We start from the raw sequence: 18,141 nt of genomic DNA on the forward strand, positions 1-18,141 counted from the left end.
CACATCATGGTAAAAAAAATGATCAATTTTTTTTAGGAGCGAAATTGAGAATTTTTAGCACATTAATGGTAAAAATGGATCATAACTTAAAAAATTTAACAACCTCAATTCCCTAAAAGATTATTAGCTATTAGATATATTTAGGCAACAAATTGTATACATATACATGGGTATTATTGAAACGACATAGTAGGAAGCATATACGAAGAGACATAGCTCGAAGGGACAAAAAACTTTAAAGAGAAGGCTCCCTAAAACTTAAACAGCTTCACCAATAACCTTACTTTCACCGGTACAATCTCTCTCTCTCTCACTTTTTAAGAAGGATTATTTTTTTCTTTATTTATTTTTTTAAATAAAGATATGATACTATTCGATAAAAAAGTATGTGAGAAATATAGGGAATACTAGATAAAAGCACTCTAATTAAGAGATGAGAAATATCGTAATTACAAAAAAAGTTCAATTTGAAATACTAAGAGAAAGAAGTTGATATCGTCTCATAGGATAGCTGCTGTTCTATAGAGAAAAGACAATTGTTTCTCTTCAACCATATGAATTATCAGGTAATTAATTGAATACAAATAAGCTACTCTCTATTATGAAATTTACTTTTTATTTTAGTAAAATTATTTTAGGGTGTATGTATAAAAATTTGAACTTCGGTAATTAAGTATGCAATTTTACTAACTAGTATATGTTGGCAAGAATTTTTTTAGAAGAAGAAACCATCTCATTCAGAAGAAAGTATGTTTGGCAAGTATTTGTTCTCTTTAACTTTACACACTTTTGGATTCTATACCAAAAAAATAAATTCGATGTTCTCACTTAAAGATACTTGTGATCTTTTCTATAAAAAATAAAATAAAATAAATAAAGACAATGTGTGATCTTTTTAACTTCTATTAATGTGAGATCGTATCGTTTTTAAATGAAATATACACCTAATATACTATCAAAACTATATCAAAAAGATTATTATTTTTTTTAATAAAAAAAATCACAATCATTCATTTGAAAAATATGTGAGAAACATATCAGGAGGAGTAGTTGAACATTTTATTTAATATATTAGTTCAAAGTCGAATGTGCGTAAGATAAAAAAAAAACTCTTCACCTTAGTCCCAACTGGTGTGTTCTCTGTAAAAAAACCCAATGAGTCCATCGATCACTTGGAGCTTTGATACACTTTATTCACCAAATTTAGGCTTTCAATTGTGCTCCTTTGCTCTATTGATTCATTCCTATCAGAGACTTTTCTTTCTTTGACGAATTCCAGCCGCTTTACCCTTTGGTATTTTGGAGTGAGTTCACTTTTAATGACACATTTGGTTGGAGTGAAACAATCGAATATTTTCTCATCGTGATTCGACATTCACTCATCTTTTGAAGGATATCAAAAGTTTTAGCATCTAATTAGTCCTCCAAAACCTCCCCTTTTTGTAATTACGATATTTCTACCATATCACTTAGTTGGAGTGCTTTCACATAGCGTTCTTTTCGTTCCTCACATACTCCCTGATGAACTATCTCTCATTTTTTCAAAAGAAAAAAGATAAAGAAAAATAAATAATTGTAAGGAGTGGAGGATGGAGCTATCTGATTCTAAAGATGGTAATAAATATCTTAACTACTGAGTTAATAACCCAATTTAGATCTTTTTTTAATACAACTCACATTACCCTATTTAATTACATAATTAGAAAGTATTTTGTTTTATCTCTCTAATATGCGCATTTAACGATTATAATTGAATAATGACCCACATGATGAAATTAATGTTTTTTTTAGAAATAAATGCACTCTTTTTTTTTTCTTAGTTCATAACGCACTCCTTAAAATAAATACAATTCTTTGGATTTTTCTCCCACAACAAAACATGTAATTTTTTTCCCAACGTTATTTGTGTCCTTTTTTTTAATTTTTAATTTTTTTAGTACAAGAAATATGGAGTGTTTGGATTCGAGAAAGAAGAAGTTATATTTTTTTATTTAAATATTTTAATTTTATCTATTTGAAATTAAGTTATACATTGAAATCTTTCGCCATTGCTAAAAATTAATGTTCATGAACAAAATGTAGTTGAAACTACTCTAATTTTAATTTAATAAATTAGAGATAACTGCCCTAAAATGAAAATTTTATTCATTTCACGCTGCTAACACATAATAATTTATACCACACATAATAATTTAAAAATTAAATTTTTGGTTAAATTATAATTTGGGGTCTACGAAATTTCAAAATTATATTATATTTAGCCAATGTCAGATCTATAATTTTATGGTAGAAGGGGACACAAATTTATATAAACAAAATGAGAAAATATCAATTTTTTCTCTAAATTTTAGAATGTGAGCCGACTTTTATACCCAAACTTTTAATTTCATCACATTGTATCTTAAACTTGGATATTGTTGCAATCTTCACTTTAAACTTATTATAAAGATGTTTCAATTTTTCTTTCTTGAAAGATTTTCATTTGAAAATGTATTCTCATATGTCAAATGAATTATAAAATATATAGTTGGGTATACGAAATTGAAGTGAATTCAAACAAAAAATACCTCATGCATCAACAATCTCATAACAGTCCAATATACGATACACCAAAATGATCATATGTAAAAGCCAATCAATCTAAAATAGTCCAACATGATCCAACAGCTCCAGCAGGCCTCGTTCACAAAAAAAACACAAACAACCACTTGACGGTCCAGGGCTAATGTTTTACGATCCGTCAATAGCCCAAATCAGGTGCTGAGGTAACGGTTTCTGGGCCCACGCCATTCTTGATTGAGGCCCATATCTGTGGCTGGCCCACTTTTTACTCGGTGGATGTTGGCCACTCGGCTCTTCTTCAACCTTGTGGGCCTACTTGAGAAATCAGAGTAGTTGTATAAAGTGTAGGGTATTGTGAGCATACCATTAGTGTTTAGCTTACTCTCGTATTTATAGAGGTCGAATCTTAATCTAGGGCAAGTGGGAGAAATGTAATTGGGTATAGTGTAAGCCCTAGTTTATTGTATTTTCCCTTTGCTTTATGATAATGTACACCCCACTCGAGTTTAGTTCAAGTGGGAGTTTGTTGGGTGCGTTGCCCTAAACTCGTAGTTTGTTTTATAAGGGCTTTTTAAACTTCAATATGTTGGTATTATTTCTCGTTTATAAATGTTTTGAAGGAAAATAAATTTTAAAACTTTATATAGGACTTGCTTATTGAGTATATTTTATACTTTGTTTAGTGTTTATCTAAATGTTTCAGATGAAGGTTCGACTATTTCCATCCTAAAACTAAGATATCTCTCATAATAGACATATTAAGGAATGTCTTAGGACTTTGAACTTGCTTAGACATATGTCAAGTGAAAAGCGTAGTCGTTGGTTTCTAAAGTAAAATGATATCGTCCTTAGCATATCCTTGATTCTTTGTTGGCTAACTTGAAGTAATTCGGGCTAAGTTTTACCATTACAAGACCAAATCCCAAATCCAAAACCAGTAATATTCATGGGGTTCCATCTCAAAACCAATTGGTCATGAGAGTAATCTATGTCTATTATAAACCTATGCAAGGTCCCTTCAATGTGAGATCCTTAACAGATTTTATACATTTATCGAACTTAATTTTAGAAAAACTTTATTTTTTTTATATTATTTTTTGTTTCAAGGGGTGAATTAGTAAAAATTCATTATGGTTTACACTCCATCTCTTTGAGTGCTTAAACCCGTAGATGATCATCTTGCCACGTAATATCCACGTATAGTTATATATCAACTTGTCATGTGTAAGTGTTAAAACAATCGAGTTAGCTAGGGGCAGGTGCCAATGAGACACAAAATTAAATATAAATACAAATACAAATACAGCCTTAAAATTTCAAGATATCTATTAGAAGAACATTTTAAAAGTACAGACGCTAAAAAAAACTAAAGTTATAATTGAATTAAAGAACTTTAAACATAAGGGACTGAATAAAGAACCGATGTACAAATCAAGGGTAGGATCGGAGTAGTATACATATACAAACCAACAATAAATAAATAAAACACAAAAAGAAGAAGAAGAAAGAAAGGTAATATGGTAAAAACCCAAAAGGAGAACCAACTCCCATCTTATTTACCTTTTCTCCTTTTTCATCTTTTCCTCGCTTTCTCACCCTATACTACCCCTACACCCCCACGTCCAATAAATAAATAAATAAAGAAAAAAAAAGCTCTCTCTCCCTCTCCTCTCTCTCTCTCTCCTCTCTCTCTCTCTCTCTCTCATCCATAGGCTCCTCAAGTGTCATTATCTCACATATACTTCACACAAAAGAAACAACCATTCACTTCATAGCTTGTCATTTCTTCTCTCTCTCTCTTCTCTCTCTCCACATCTATCCATCTATCAATCTCTGCAACCCAAAGAGAAGAACAAGAAGAACAAACAAGAAACAGAGAACAACCCAGAAATCTACCCTCACTTTCCTTCAAAACCCATATCCCCAATCACACAACAACAATTACAGAGAGGGAATTAAGGGAGAGTTTGGGTTTTTGGTTTGGGTTTTGAAGATGGAGCTGTTCCCAGCCCAGCCAGATTTGTCCCTCCAAATTAGCCCTCCAAATACCAATCTTAAACCCTCCTCCACCTGGAGATCAAGAACAGCAGCCCCTCTAGATCATCATCATCAACAAGTTGAAGCTTTGGATTTGGGGTTTTGGAATAATATTGCAGCTTTAGATTCTTCTTCTTCCTCCTCCTCTTCCCAAGCCATGGCTTCTACTACTCCAAAACTCCATCACCACCCCTCCAATTTCGACCTCTCCCTCTCCAACTTCTCTCAAATTAATCACCAATACCAAAATATTTCTGCATTCCACAGCGGTGGTCACCTTCTCCAAGCCCTAAACAAAACCCGTCAAGCCGTGGCGGGGTTCGCCCATCACCCTCCCCCGCCGCGGTCGGACGCGGCCGAGCACCACCCCTTTCAACCCCATCATCATCAGCCACATCAAGAGCTCGGATTTTTGCGACCCATTAGAGGAATTCCAGTGTATCATCATCAGACAACCACCAACCCCACCGCCGCCGCCGTCGGCCACGGCGGCCAGCTGATGCGATCGAGATTCTTGTCGAGATTTCCGGCCAAACGCAGCATGAGAGCCCCACGGATGAGATGGACTTCCACTCTCCATGCTCGCTTTGTTCACGCTGTTGAACTTCTCGGCGGCCATGAAAGTAAGTAGATTTATAAAATCCCAATTTTTTTTAATTTTATTTTTCCAAGGTTAAAATTATTGTTCAACAATGGCTTCTCCTTCTTCAGGAGCTACGCCAAAATCAGTTCTCGAACTTATGGATGTCAAAGATCTCACCTTGGCCCATGTCAAATCTCATTTACAGGTCCGTAATTCAAAATAAAATGCATATATACATCTTTTTTTTATTATTTACATTTTTCGAATCGAATGCTCCATTCCATCCTTCACAACATAAACTAAATATTAGGTTAAGTTTCGTTATAAGAACATGATTTCATTTTATTTTACTTTTTTTTTTCCTGCCAATGATGATGGTGTGTGCTTAAATGAATTGCATAATCAAGATGGGGTTTTTGCATTGTTGTTACATCCTTAATTAATTTTTGTGGCAGGAAGTTTGTCGAGTGGAAATAAGATTTTTTTTTTCTTTTTTCCTTCTCAAATTCCAATGGGTTTTTTTTTTTTTTTTTTTTTTGTTTATAATATTTTTCACTGCAGAGGGTCACAAATTCTTAGCTTTTATTTTTCTTCTAGATCTGATGGTTCTGCTTCTGCTAGCTAACAAACAGCTTTTTGCTTGGGGGAATGAGCCATACCAACTATGAGAAAAAAAGAAAAAAAAAATTAAAAAGAAAAAATGAAATCAACTGTAACACATGCACACAAGACAAGGTGGCTCAGAGAGAGACTGTTTTCCAGTTGACAAGGCTTTGAGTAAATGAGAGAAGTGGTAGCTGTTAAAATTTAATGTAAATACATAAATAAATTTTTAAAAAAATTATATATATTTCTTTTACCATTTAAGTCTTCAAAAGTTAGGGTCTAAGTCTTTGTGTGGTCTAAACAAAATTCTTTGGTTTTAGATTCTCTAATTCCAAATGTTAAATCTATGACTCTCCATTATTCTAATTTTTTTCAAATCCCAGTTGTATTTTTGTGATATATGAAGCTTTATTTAATTAAAAATCACTCCATTGATAGGTCAAAATAAATAAATAAATAAATATGGGAAGAAACAAAGGCAATCTATAAAATAAATAGGAGAGGGAAAAGATATGATAAAACCCCATCATTACCCAATGATATCTTCTTCAAATCAGTTCTTTTTTTACTTTTTATTATTTTAAAAAATTAACTAGACCTCCATAAGTAGGGCTAACCACAGTACAATTTTTCAGTGTTTTTTTTTCATTTTCAGGGAAATTTTAAAAAATATTCAGATCAAATCCCACCTTTTTTTTTTATCTCATATGATCAAATTCTGATTGCAGATGTATCGGACGGTGAAGACCACAGACAGAGCAGCAGCTTCTTCAGGTGGGTTTTTCTTTTTTTCTTTTTTTCCCCTTCTTTTTATTTTTTATATTTTTTAATTTATATTCTAAAGTTGGGATTTTTTTTCAATATTCTGTAAGGCCAATCAGATTTATACGAAAATGCTTCATCTGGGGACACAAGCAATATTGAAGATATAATATTTGACATTCAAAAGCCAGCCATGGGAAGGCCAAATGAGAACTCAGGTCAACAAGGCAGGCAAAACCCTCATCAAGATAAGGACTATCATGCCCTCTGGAGCAATTCTTCAAGGTCAGTTTCTGTTCCAACTTCTTCACGACCATTCAACTTTTTCCTTCTCCCATCTTCTTTCTGAAAAAAGTGCAAAATGGGAACATGAAGATTCGAACCCGAACGGAAATCTTAAAGATGTGTTTGGTGGGTAATCTAGATTTGACGGAAAACAGAGTTCTATTCTTAAACATAAGATTTAGAATATTTTCAAAATTTTGACTTTTTGGGCCAGGTAGAAATCTAAATACTATTTATTCTTCATTGGAAATGGAATTGAATAAGCTAGATAGTGTAACTAAACTAACAAATTTACTTTATGAATAGGAAGATTTTGATAATACAAACAGGAAGATGGGCACAATTTCCCAATGGATATAAGAAGGAAAACAAGAGGGGGGGGGGGGGGGAGATTTGTTTGTGTTATCTATTTTTTGGTTAGAAAACTGATGATGAACATACTGAAAACTTGATGATGGGGCAATTATAAACATAGTCTCTTAAAATGGGATGAAAAGGATGTTAAAAAGAAAAGCTCCCTCATTCCAAGAGAGAGAGAGAAATCTCTGTCCTTTGGATTTTGTGGGGCTCAAACATGGAGCCCTATTCAATCAATGGGACCTGCAATTAGAAACTTAGTGTGAAAGCTAAGCCCTTTTGATGGACCCATTAGTGGAAATTTTGGTGCCAAGAAAATAAAGCTCTCTTTTGTAATAATTTTAAAATATGGTTTCAAAAATTTTAAAATTTTTTCCTCGTAGTTTGTGGTTATAGTAATGGCCTCTCACATGGGGTTGGTGTAGCTTTATATCAATCAAAAGCACCAAATGCAAAGTGAAAAAGATTTCTAGCTTTCTTTTTCTTTAGGGTTTTTTCTTTTTCTTTTTCTTTTTTTTTTAATGGTTTGGTTTCTCTGCTGATTGAAAATATGCTCTATGTGTGACAGGGAAGCTTGGTTGCATGGTTTGCCTAATGATTCTTCTAAGGACCTTTCTTCGTCTCTCGAGGTACCCCACTTTCTCTGTCTCTTCCGATACGATATATTGTAGGAGAAAATATCCAAACTTAGGTCGAAAAAGAATCTGAGTAGCGCGTTGATTTTTCTGATAGAGGGTAACCATCCATATACATTTTAACCCTAAAGATATTGTCGGGAGAAAAAATAAAGTATAGATAAGATAAAAAAAAAACAAAGAAAAGTTCGGATGTGACCTGCCACTAAATTGAAACAATAGTCCATAGAAAACTATATTTGACATGATCTTGAATCATGCTGGCTACCGACCAGGATATTGAACATTCTGCGATTGGTCTGATACTAAATGTTGTAAAAATGCGAGATTGAGCTTAGATATGAGACTCTAGAGCTGTGTAATACCTAGTTAGGGAGATGAACAAACCAACTAAATTCTAAATTGAGAGTTGCTTTTAGCTTTGGTGATCTTGAAAAAGGAAGTATATATATTCAAATGTAGTCGATAGTTTTATTCTTGTGTGGGTTCAAATCTTTAAATTTAAAACTTTTCAAGATCCTAAGTTGAAGTGAAGACATACTTTTTGTTGTCATGCTGTTAATAGTAATCCACACTTTTTTTTGCTTGTTTTTCTTTTGTTTTGAAACAGAATGATATGGATCCAAAGTGCTCAAACAATGAGAGGCTATCAGAAATAAGCTCATCGACAGATCTTTGTGGAGGGACAAATAATCCTCAGAAGCCAAATTTGGAATTCACATTAGGAAGGCCAGTTTGATGAAACCCAAATTAAAACAGATGCTTAGTTTCTACTCATTTTGATATGATTATATCTCAAAACAAAAGTTGAAGTTGAAGTTAGTGCCTCTGAGGAAGGAAAAAAGAAAAAAAAAAGAAAAAGAAAGTAAAAGAAAGAGAAAAAAGAGAGCTAAAGAAAGACAAGCAGACAAGAAAGACAGAAAGCAACAAAAAAGCAGGTCCTAATTCCTATCAACCTTTGAGGTCCTAAATCATCTTATTTTATTTAAGCAATTAAATATATGAATCTAATTGATTTTTGTTTGTTTTGCACTCAACAGAGAGAGAGAGAGAGATTTAACTGCAAAAAAAAAAAAAAAAAAAAAAAGTAAATGAAGGAGAGCCCTGGCATTGGCAATTGTAATGAATGGAGAAGCAACTTTACATTTATGAATGATATTATTTTTGTATTTTTTTGGTTTTTTAGTACAAAATGAGAGAAGATTTGAACCTACAATCGAATAATTGTAAATTTACTATAAGATTGTGTCACATGCATTACACAAAAAAAGGAGGGAAAAGAGAAAGGGTTGAGAATATAAACAAAAAGACTGAGAAACAAAGAGATTAAGAATAATAAATAAGTGATGAGAAAGAAAAGATGGTAAAATGACAAAAGTAGGGGTCGCAAAAGAAGATTTTGAGCTTGCTTTTTAATACCCATTGTGCAGATTTTATACCCATAAATGTAATTTTTCAAAAGGAAAAGCCTACTTAAAAATCTCAATTGCAATATGCTGTATTGATCTTCAAGGGGGGAATCAACTTTTTTTTTTTTTGGGTTCTTTGTTAGCTTTAACACTTAGGGAATGGTGCTTCCCACTCATGCATGGATCTCTTTTCTTTTATTAAAACGAAAACAAAAAAAACTATTCAATATGATTGAAGTTTTAAATTTTCATGGGTTTAAGATATTTAGTGTTAAAAAAAAAAACATGTTTTCCATTGTCATTTGTGTCAAGTTTTTGTAAAATATTAATCATTTGCCAACATGAATGTAACTCAGTGATAAGTGACATATCTCTCTAAGTAAAGGTCATGAGTTCGGATCCTTCCATCTTTTAAAAAATGAAATGTCAATAATACTAAGTAAAATTAAAATATGACGACGTCGTGGTTGTGCATACATAACTCAAGTCGCATTAGCTAGATTTCTACCCTTCCTAACCAACGAGCGAAATAGGTCAATAGGTCAGTGTCTTTTAATCAAAGAACATAAGGAATAAATAATATACATAAAAACTAAATTGAAACTTAAATATAGAAACAAAAGTGGAAACCAAATATTGATAACAAGGGAAATTGAAGGAAGGTTGTTGGAAAAAGAAAGTGAAAATATGTATTTTTAAGATCAAGGGGGAAAAAAACAGTAAAAAAAGAGGTATAAGGAATTGTCGTGTTGTTTTGTTTTGTAGCCAAATGTTGGTTAGTGTGGATACACCATATGTTGTCTTTTGGCACCACATTTGGCCAACACTACCACTTGAGTGAAACAATAACTGTACAATTGGGGCCATGTCACTGTCAGGGTACCCCACCCCTGCCATGTCACCCTTCTATCTTTTGTTCTTTTTAAGAGATATCGGAATCATTTTATTAATTACGTGCGAGAAACATTAAAAAAAAAAAATTGATGGAAGTTTATATAAAAGCATTCCAATTAAAAAAAATTGGAAGAGATATCATAATTTTTATAGTAATGGATGGAATATCGTCCATGTATTCTGTTATGGATGAGAAAATCTCTATTTTCTACCGTTCGAATTCTCTGAAGAAATATATCCTATATTCGAAAGGGAAAGTATTTGCCCTAAGATTTTCTTCTATAAATAGAAAGTAAATACTCATTATAAAGGTACACTACAAGTACTCCATACTATTCGAACTACTCTGATTCTAACTTTAGCATCAGAGTCTGTATGACAAGAGTCACACCGATCTTTAGTGCTATTCTATTTTGCAGATCTCATCGATCCCTTTTATTCTAGAAAATTGGTATGAATTTGGCGGAATCACAGGAGGACAAATTTCTGCATCAACATATTCCATAAATTTTTTCACCACGTCACATCACTCACCAATAAGTTCTTTCATTTAGTAATTACTGGCGATGTTTGGGTTAGCTTACGCGGAATAACTTATATTGTGTTAATAAAGATGGTTTGAATCTTTGGATTGACTTCAAAAATCATTTGTTTTACCTTTTTACTGAGGTGTACGTTTGAGTTATATTTGGCTTTAAAGTTTTGACTTCATTTAATTCAACCTTAAAAGAAAAAACATGTAACGTTTATTGCTAATCAAGTGGTGTTTCATTGTTAACATTTCAATTATCTCAAGATCACCATTCAAACCGACTACGTTTGGATACAAATATGCAGTTAAATTATGGCTAAATTAAAAGCTCATTTACTCAACTTTGGATAATTAAATCTTACTTTATAGTTGTTTCTTTTGGTAGTTTATTCCTCATTTTGGGCATGAACTAATGGTACGTTGAGTTGAGATTTAATTTTGTTTTAATGTTTTAAAATCCAATCTCGAGTTGTATTATGTTTAGATAGTTTCCAATTTTTGTTCATGAGGGGGTTATTTTAAAATTTCTTACCTAAACATTCCATCAAAATGTTGGGTTCCCACCTTTAATTCATATTAGCGGCAAAAATTAATATATTTGCGCTAACAAATTGTATCCGAGTATAGTTCAATTAATTTTTCTTAAAAGATAAAAAGGTTGGATTCCACCGATAAAAAGGTTGGATTCCACCTCGCATTTGTTGAACTAAAAAAAGGAAAAAAAGAAATTATGATTTCAAATTTTATCTTTATTTGGAAAGTTTTACTTGGAAGGAGGTTTTGGTGCTTCTTGTGCTTGTTATCAAATTCAGAAAAAGATAGAAAAGGACTAATCAATTGGAGCTTTATAATATTTCGCTTTAATGTTGTTTTTTTTTTTTTTTTACTTTTATTTATAAACTTTAGTAGGATTTTCCATAAAGGATTTCATCACTTATTTGATCTAAAGAAAGATACCAAGGTAAATATGCTTCATATCCAAAGCCAAATTAAGGTACATGAAGCGTGAATTAGAACATCTTGAAACAACTATTAAAGAGAGAGACAAAAAAAGAAAAGAAAAAAGAGTCATCCATCTTTCCAACGTATATTTTCTGTTCAATCTCTTCCAATAAGAATATATTCAAAACTTTATCTACGGACGAAGTTGCCTTCTCCCATTAATATGAACATAGGTTAACAGTTAAGACATCTTGTTCTTTTTCTAGATGACGGAAGTTCAATCTCACATCTCTATATTTGTTATACTAAAAAGAAAAAGTTGTCTTTTCTCCAAAGGTACCGTTTCTCCCATTCTTAATATTTTAAAAATAAAAAATTGTATATATGAAAGCTTAATAAATTATTGAGATGCATGCCCTTAATTTTGTCCTTCTTTTGTATTTTTAAAAGATTGTATATACGAAAGCTTAAAATGATTGATAATGCATGAATTAATTTTGTTCCCAACCGCGGTCTCATGAACTGAACTTCATTGCCTTCCTGCACGCGAAGCGAATTGGCGCTGTGCTGTGGGTCAGTTTCGGGGCGGGGAGCGAAGAGAGACCAGAAGAATGATTCATTTGGATCGACGAGCTTTTTCTCAAAAAACTTCAATTGGTACACGCAAGAAATAGGCCAATTCAGCAGCCTTTTGCTCAATTTCTCGTGGGGTCAGATTCTGATCGGTACGAGTCAAGGGAACGGGCCCCAAAGGCTAGCACAAGCGAGCGCTCCTAATTCCATTTCACCTGAGTGAGGGTTAGTTCCTTTCGTCCTTCTATCTACGCAATTCCCATTATTCTAATCATTGAATTAGGTAGGAAAGCGAGGCTTAGCGGTCGAAGTACCGCATAAGCAAGAAAGTCAGGAGATTCTTATTAGTGGAAAATAGCCCTAGCGTCATTCACTCCCGGTGAAATAGCAGCCTTCAAGCTGGGCTGGGGCTCTCCGCTCCCTACCAGAAATCGGGCTTGAAGCTCTCGCCTTACCAACGAGCCGACAGCTGATGGCTTTCTTTGTATATTAAAATTTTTGAATTTATGATAACATGAGCATATTTAAATGGCTATTCGTATCTATATTCTTTCGTGGTCTAAAGTTCAACTCCTCCTACCCCTAATTTATTAGAAAAAGAAATTTTGAATTTATAACATTCTTGTTTATCTTTTTTAAAAAAATTCTAACTGATCCCATAAAAGATATGTTCTAACTAGAGTTATGAGATTTGAAGAATAACGATTTTCCATTGTGTGCATCTCACTTGAAATTTTATTTTAACGGTCATTTCGTTAACGGTGTTAATGATAGTGCCTAAATAGAAGTCCAATCAAAACTTTTTTAAGTTTTTGGAACTAAATATATTATTAATATTTAAAATGCATAAACTAGGTTAATAATATAATGATTAAATTATAAATTTAATCCTTAAATTTTGATAGTTGTATCTATTTGGCCCATAAATAAATTTTAAATAGCTACAATTGTGTCCCTCAAACTTCCAAATTTGATTTTAACACGTCTTTACTTACCTTTATTTAAATATTAATGTGGGATGACTAATTTGATCAATGAATGATGTATTTACACGACCTAACTCAAAGGAAAACACACCAAAAACTAGGATAACATAAAATTAGAACGTCCAAAAATTTGATGGAACAGAAAAATAATTTTTAATGAGATTTTTTCTTTTTTTGTCAATATAGTTTAATTTTATTCCGCTAACATACTCCATTGTACTAATTCTTACCATATTATATCATTTGCTAATTTAATAGGTATGCCATATTATTTATCAAAGTGAATGATCACTAATTCAATCCACATGTCACATGAGTTATTATTCACTATTATTTGACAATTTGATTAGTAAATAAAATATCTAATATCATTTTAAAGATTGATAATTCGATGGCTAAGTCAATAAATAAATTATCCAAAATTAAATGTGACCTCATGTGTACCATTTTGATGGGAAATTTGTCAGCAAATTTTTCAAAGTCAAAATACATGATAATTTAAAAAGGATTTCACACGCGTTATTGAGTTGTGTAGTTCACTACAAAGAGAAATAAGTCCCCTAAATTACTTGACCAATAACAGCACGCGTTTTTATGACGCACATAATCGAGAGAGTAATTCGACACGAGGATGGTAGCGGTTCAATCCAATTAAAAGCACTCTTTCTCTTTCTTCTAAGTCTACCTTTTATCAATTATTGTTGTTGATGTAAAAAAAAAAAAAAAAAAACCTCTTTTTTTTTACAAAATTTTCCCATCTTATAAGAAATTCTAAATGTTACCGTAAATTTTTAGACACTTAAAATTATAGAGCTTTAGAAATATATTTTCATAAAGTTTCTTGAAAAATAAAATTTTGTTGGTATACTTTGTTTAATTTATGGTATTATTTGATAAATTATAAAAATTAAAGTTACTCGTTAAGTATGAGAATAAATATGACCTTTAAATGTTTGGTTGGAATAATAAATGAGTAATTAATTAAACTCTAGACATGGCAAATCAATCAACTCCTTTTGAAAATTGATATATGATATATATTCCGTTCATGTGTGCAAGATTTAATGAATTAAATACATCTTTTTCAAAAGAAAAATAAATAAATACATACCAAATCAAATAAGACTTTTATGAATTTTTTCCTCTTGCGGTAAGAGGACGGAAAATTTTCTTATACTACGTGTTACTCTGTTTGTTCAAACTACAATTTTTCATTTATAAATAATATTTTAACGTTGGCAGACCTCACATTATTTTCAAATGACGTTGATGTGGCGCACAATAAATGGTAGTAGAATCTGTACTGTCGTAATATAGAAATTTTTCTCAAATAAGGTTTTCTTAATCATAGTTCAATTAATTAAGATATATATCCTCAATCAACTAAAAATAAGGAAGGTTCCAAAAAAAAATTCTATATTTTGGAACAAAATTTCAATGATAATTAACATGTTTGTATAATACTTTTCTTATTCTATCATAATTTTTTATGTAGGTGCATTTACCTTTGAAGAATAATTGAAATTAGTTTTTTTTCCATATTCATTATAACTAATGATTGTTTACATAAAAAAAAATGATTTCAAACATATAATAATGTTCTCTTATTCAAATCACCTAAAAGTAATCCTACAAAAGTTTTTTTTTTTTTAAACATGAATAAAAGAATGTTGAACTTTCAAATGTTATGTTTAAAAAAAATAAAAATAAAAATAAAGCTTATCCTTATATAGAGACATGCATATATCACGTTTTTATTAAATTATTTACTAAAGATTATTAAAATAATTAAAACAATTGTTGCATACAAAGTTAAGAGTGGGTGAAACTTCGAGCATTAAAATAGAGAATAGTTAGGAAAATTAAGTAATCATCATATAATTTAAATAAATGACAAAAAAGTTTACTTTGAAGGCAATTGCCAAAAAGGCCCTCTAAGATCTAAAATTGTGAAAGAGAAGAAAGTACTGAAATGACCTCTGAACTATGAGCCAAGAAGGAAGCCAACAGAATTTAATGTTGATAATTATGATATGTCACTGTCTTTTCTTATTTGGAAAAAGATAAGCCTCTCTCTCTCTCTCTCTCTCTCTCTCTCTCTCTCTCATATTATCAGCAAAAATAGTTTCGTGGGATTTCTCCTAATAAGTATTTTATTTTTAAAAAAAATTCAAAAAGGTAATTAGATAACTTGTTTAAAAAAAATTATATAAACCTAAGTCGTAATATGGTATTGATTTTTGTTGGGTTTATGATTTATAAAAGTTAAAATACATTATAAGAAGTGGGTTTTATTAGTTTATGTTTATATTAGTAAATTTGTAGCCTTAAATAGACACACTCATACATATATTTTCAACCTAATGAGAGAACATTGAACAAAAACATGTGTTTTTTTTTAACTTTTTACTTTTTTACTTTTTGACAGAAGTACCAGTAGAAATAGAAGATGACTTTAAACCATAACCAACTTTCAACTTGAATTATATTGATTTGTTCAAAAAAAAACTTGAATTATATTGATGAAAAAAAAGGGACATTCCCCCACCCATAAAGAATTGAAATTAAATGTTCAGGCAGTCAATTTTATCTATAAAATATCAATGTTGATAGATATTTCTGGAAAAATTATAAAAATAAATTTTTTTTGTCAAATTCTAAATTAACAAATAAGCATTTCCCCTTTTTTAAATAAGTTGAAAATTATCAATATTAATCCTATATTCATATTACTGATATTATGTTGCTATTTTTTTATAGTTTTTTTACGTTATTAATGAAAATGTCCATTCACGTTTCACGCTGATGTCGAACTCATGGAAATATAGAAATGACGACATGTCAAACAATTAATTCAATAATGTAGAGAGCGATAAAACCCTAAAATTGAGGCTACCCTTTACTATACCAATAGGGCTCATAGGATCCCTTATGCCTCCTTAGCCTAACAAAGTTGAAGTAATTTATTAGGTTTTTTGGTTCAAAATGTAGGATAAATAGTAAAAATGTCTCATTTCTCACTCCTCTGACCACACTATCCTCACATCAATCACTTCTTCACTTTTGAAATGGCCACTCTGTCTTCTTTCAAGCCCACACCGTAAGAGCCAATGCCATTAATTCAAGACCCTAAATTTTCTTTTCTTTTCTTTTCTTTTCTTTTTTATTTTTTGAAAAGATCGTAAGAATCATACGAAAGGAAAGCTCTACGGAAGCTTTCCAATTAAGAGAAATGGTGTGTACCTTATTATCCCAAATTTACAAGTCCCTTGCTAAAGCATTATTCATACCCAAAATATTACTCTTCATCTACTAAGCTACTTAATTTTTTTCCTTTGTCTCTCTTATGGCACATCTATTTTATAGGTCCTAGATGCCCTTAAAACTAGGTATCTGAATTTATGTGTCTTGCAATTCCCTTTTGCAGCAAAAAGAAAGGTATGGTTCAATTGCTTGTAAATAAATTATTGATAGTAGTACATGTCATTTAAATTCATACCCCAAAGTTGGCCCCAACTCCCCTACTGAATGATTCAAACCAAGTTGAAGGGTACCTTTTATAAATAACTCTACATAAAATTAGGTAAGTATTAAATTTTCTCTCGCTCTTTCTAATTATGTGGCAAGTTTTTTCCGATGATGACTTCAAATATCTATGAAATCGACCCATGGTTCCTGTTTGGTAGAGTAACGAAAATTAGTTAGGTGCTTATTAGAGACCTCTCAAATGCTTTTAGATTATGTGGAAAAAGAAAAAGTGTGTAGCTTGCCTTATTTAAATGAAGGTGATCGAGTTACGTTATTATTCCTCAAGGAGAACTCACAAAATTAACTTCGAATCACCAATTGGGTTAACTAATTCAAAATAAATTACTTGAGACATTCCAGTCGTCAATCAGAGTGAGATCCATTATTCACATCTCTTCTCACTGTAAATTCATTTGATATTTGAAAACGGGCAAAACTTAGATAGGTTTTTAATGACAAAAGCAACTCTTAACCATCATATCATCTCCTTATAGCATTTTGTTTAGAGCATTTCTGTCTTTGCAAATAAACAATACCCTTTCTAAATACTAAATTTGGGCAATACAAACATAGAGATGGAGAGAGAGAGAATACCAAGTTATTGAAAACAGAAAGCAGAAAACATGATCAAACCAACTGATGGAGTTAGGTGGTCCAAATTTATGGCACATTTCCTCCAAACTATTTTGATGGGCAATGCACTGACAAAACCAAAGCCCTTGAGCTACCCAAAAGGAAAATATATATATATATATATATAAAAATAAACAAATAAACAAATTTGGAGAATAGAATAGGGCAGTACTTAATAGGTGCAGAAGCAAAAGAAAAAAGAAAAGGAAAAAAAAAATAGAGTTTGTAGATTGTGAAGGGAAATAATTTGTCCATCATTACACTTATGATTTAGTTTGGGGCCAGAGGTGATTAGGACCCCTACCCCTAGAGTTGTAGGGTCATAGGGGTCCTACAATTTCACCTTCCCATCAGATCTGGGAAACTGCTGTCCTATATAATCCTATTTCTTTGCTTGCTTCACAGTTTGACATTTCTTTTTTTTTTTTTTTTTAAAGTTACCCTATTCTTTTTCTTTCTTTTCCACAGTAACTATAGCTATAGGGGCCACACCTCACCTTGAGTTGTGTTTATCGAGATCCTTATAGTTCTTCTCTATTATATTTTTACTGTTTTATTTATTTACCCCTACCCTTGTTTCTATTCTTTGTGGGGGCTAAAAGTAGAGGTGTGTAAGTGTAAGTAAGTTGGTTGGCATTGGTTTGACTCCATTTTGGTGGATTCAACAAAAAAAAATGTACAAGTAAATATGAAATTAACCTTTTTAAGAAATTAATCAAAATGATTGAGTTGATAAAAATCGGCCCAGCAAAATCTACTCGAGCCAAATTTAATGACCATTTAGATAAATTTTGGTTGAGTATAAAGAGATATGGCA

The 18,141-nt window shown here is 31.5% G+C and overlaps 1 protein-coding gene across 1 annotated transcript; it reads left to right on the forward strand.

Moving 5' to 3' along the window:
- Nucleotides 1-4,237: 4,237 nt before the first annotated feature.
- KAN2 (Homeodomain-like superfamily protein) lies at nt 4,238-8,996 on the forward strand. Its single transcript, XM_088126091.1, has 6 exons — nt 4,238-5,222; nt 5,311-5,387; nt 6,517-6,562; nt 6,661-6,835; nt 7,761-7,821; nt 8,438-8,996. The coding sequence occupies exons 1-6, from the start codon at nt 4,556-4,558 to the stop codon at nt 8,564-8,566; spliced, it is 1,155 nt and encodes a 384-aa protein (XP_087982217.1). The 5' UTR covers nt 4,238-4,555; the 3' UTR covers nt 8,567-8,996.
- The last annotated feature ends 9,145 nt before the right edge of the window (nt 8,997-18,141 follow it).

Source organism: Momordica charantia, assembly GCF_013281855.1.
Source record: "Momordica charantia cultivar OHB3-1 chromosome 6 unlocalized genomic scaffold, Mcharantia_2.0 BLBB01000006.1, whole genome shotgun sequence".
Classification (NCBI taxonomy): Eukaryota; Viridiplantae; Streptophyta; class Magnoliopsida; order Cucurbitales; family Cucurbitaceae; genus Momordica; species Momordica charantia.

What these genes read in the sequence shown, in the direction of transcription:
- KAN2 (XM_088126091.1), top strand. Translation starts at nt 4,556, where the DNA reads ATGGAGCTGTTCCCAGCCCAGCCAGATTTGTCCCTCCAAATTAGCCCT. An exon ending in ATGTCAAATCTCATTTACAG is followed by an intron (nt 5,388 to 6,516) that starts GTCCGTAATTCA and finishes TTCTGATTGCAG; the next exon opens with ATGTATCGGACGGTGAAGAC. An exon ending in CTCTGGAGCAATTCTTCAAG is followed by an intron (nt 6,836 to 7,760) that starts GTCAGTTTCTGT and finishes TATGTGTGACAG; the next exon opens with GGAAGCTTGGTTGCATGGTT.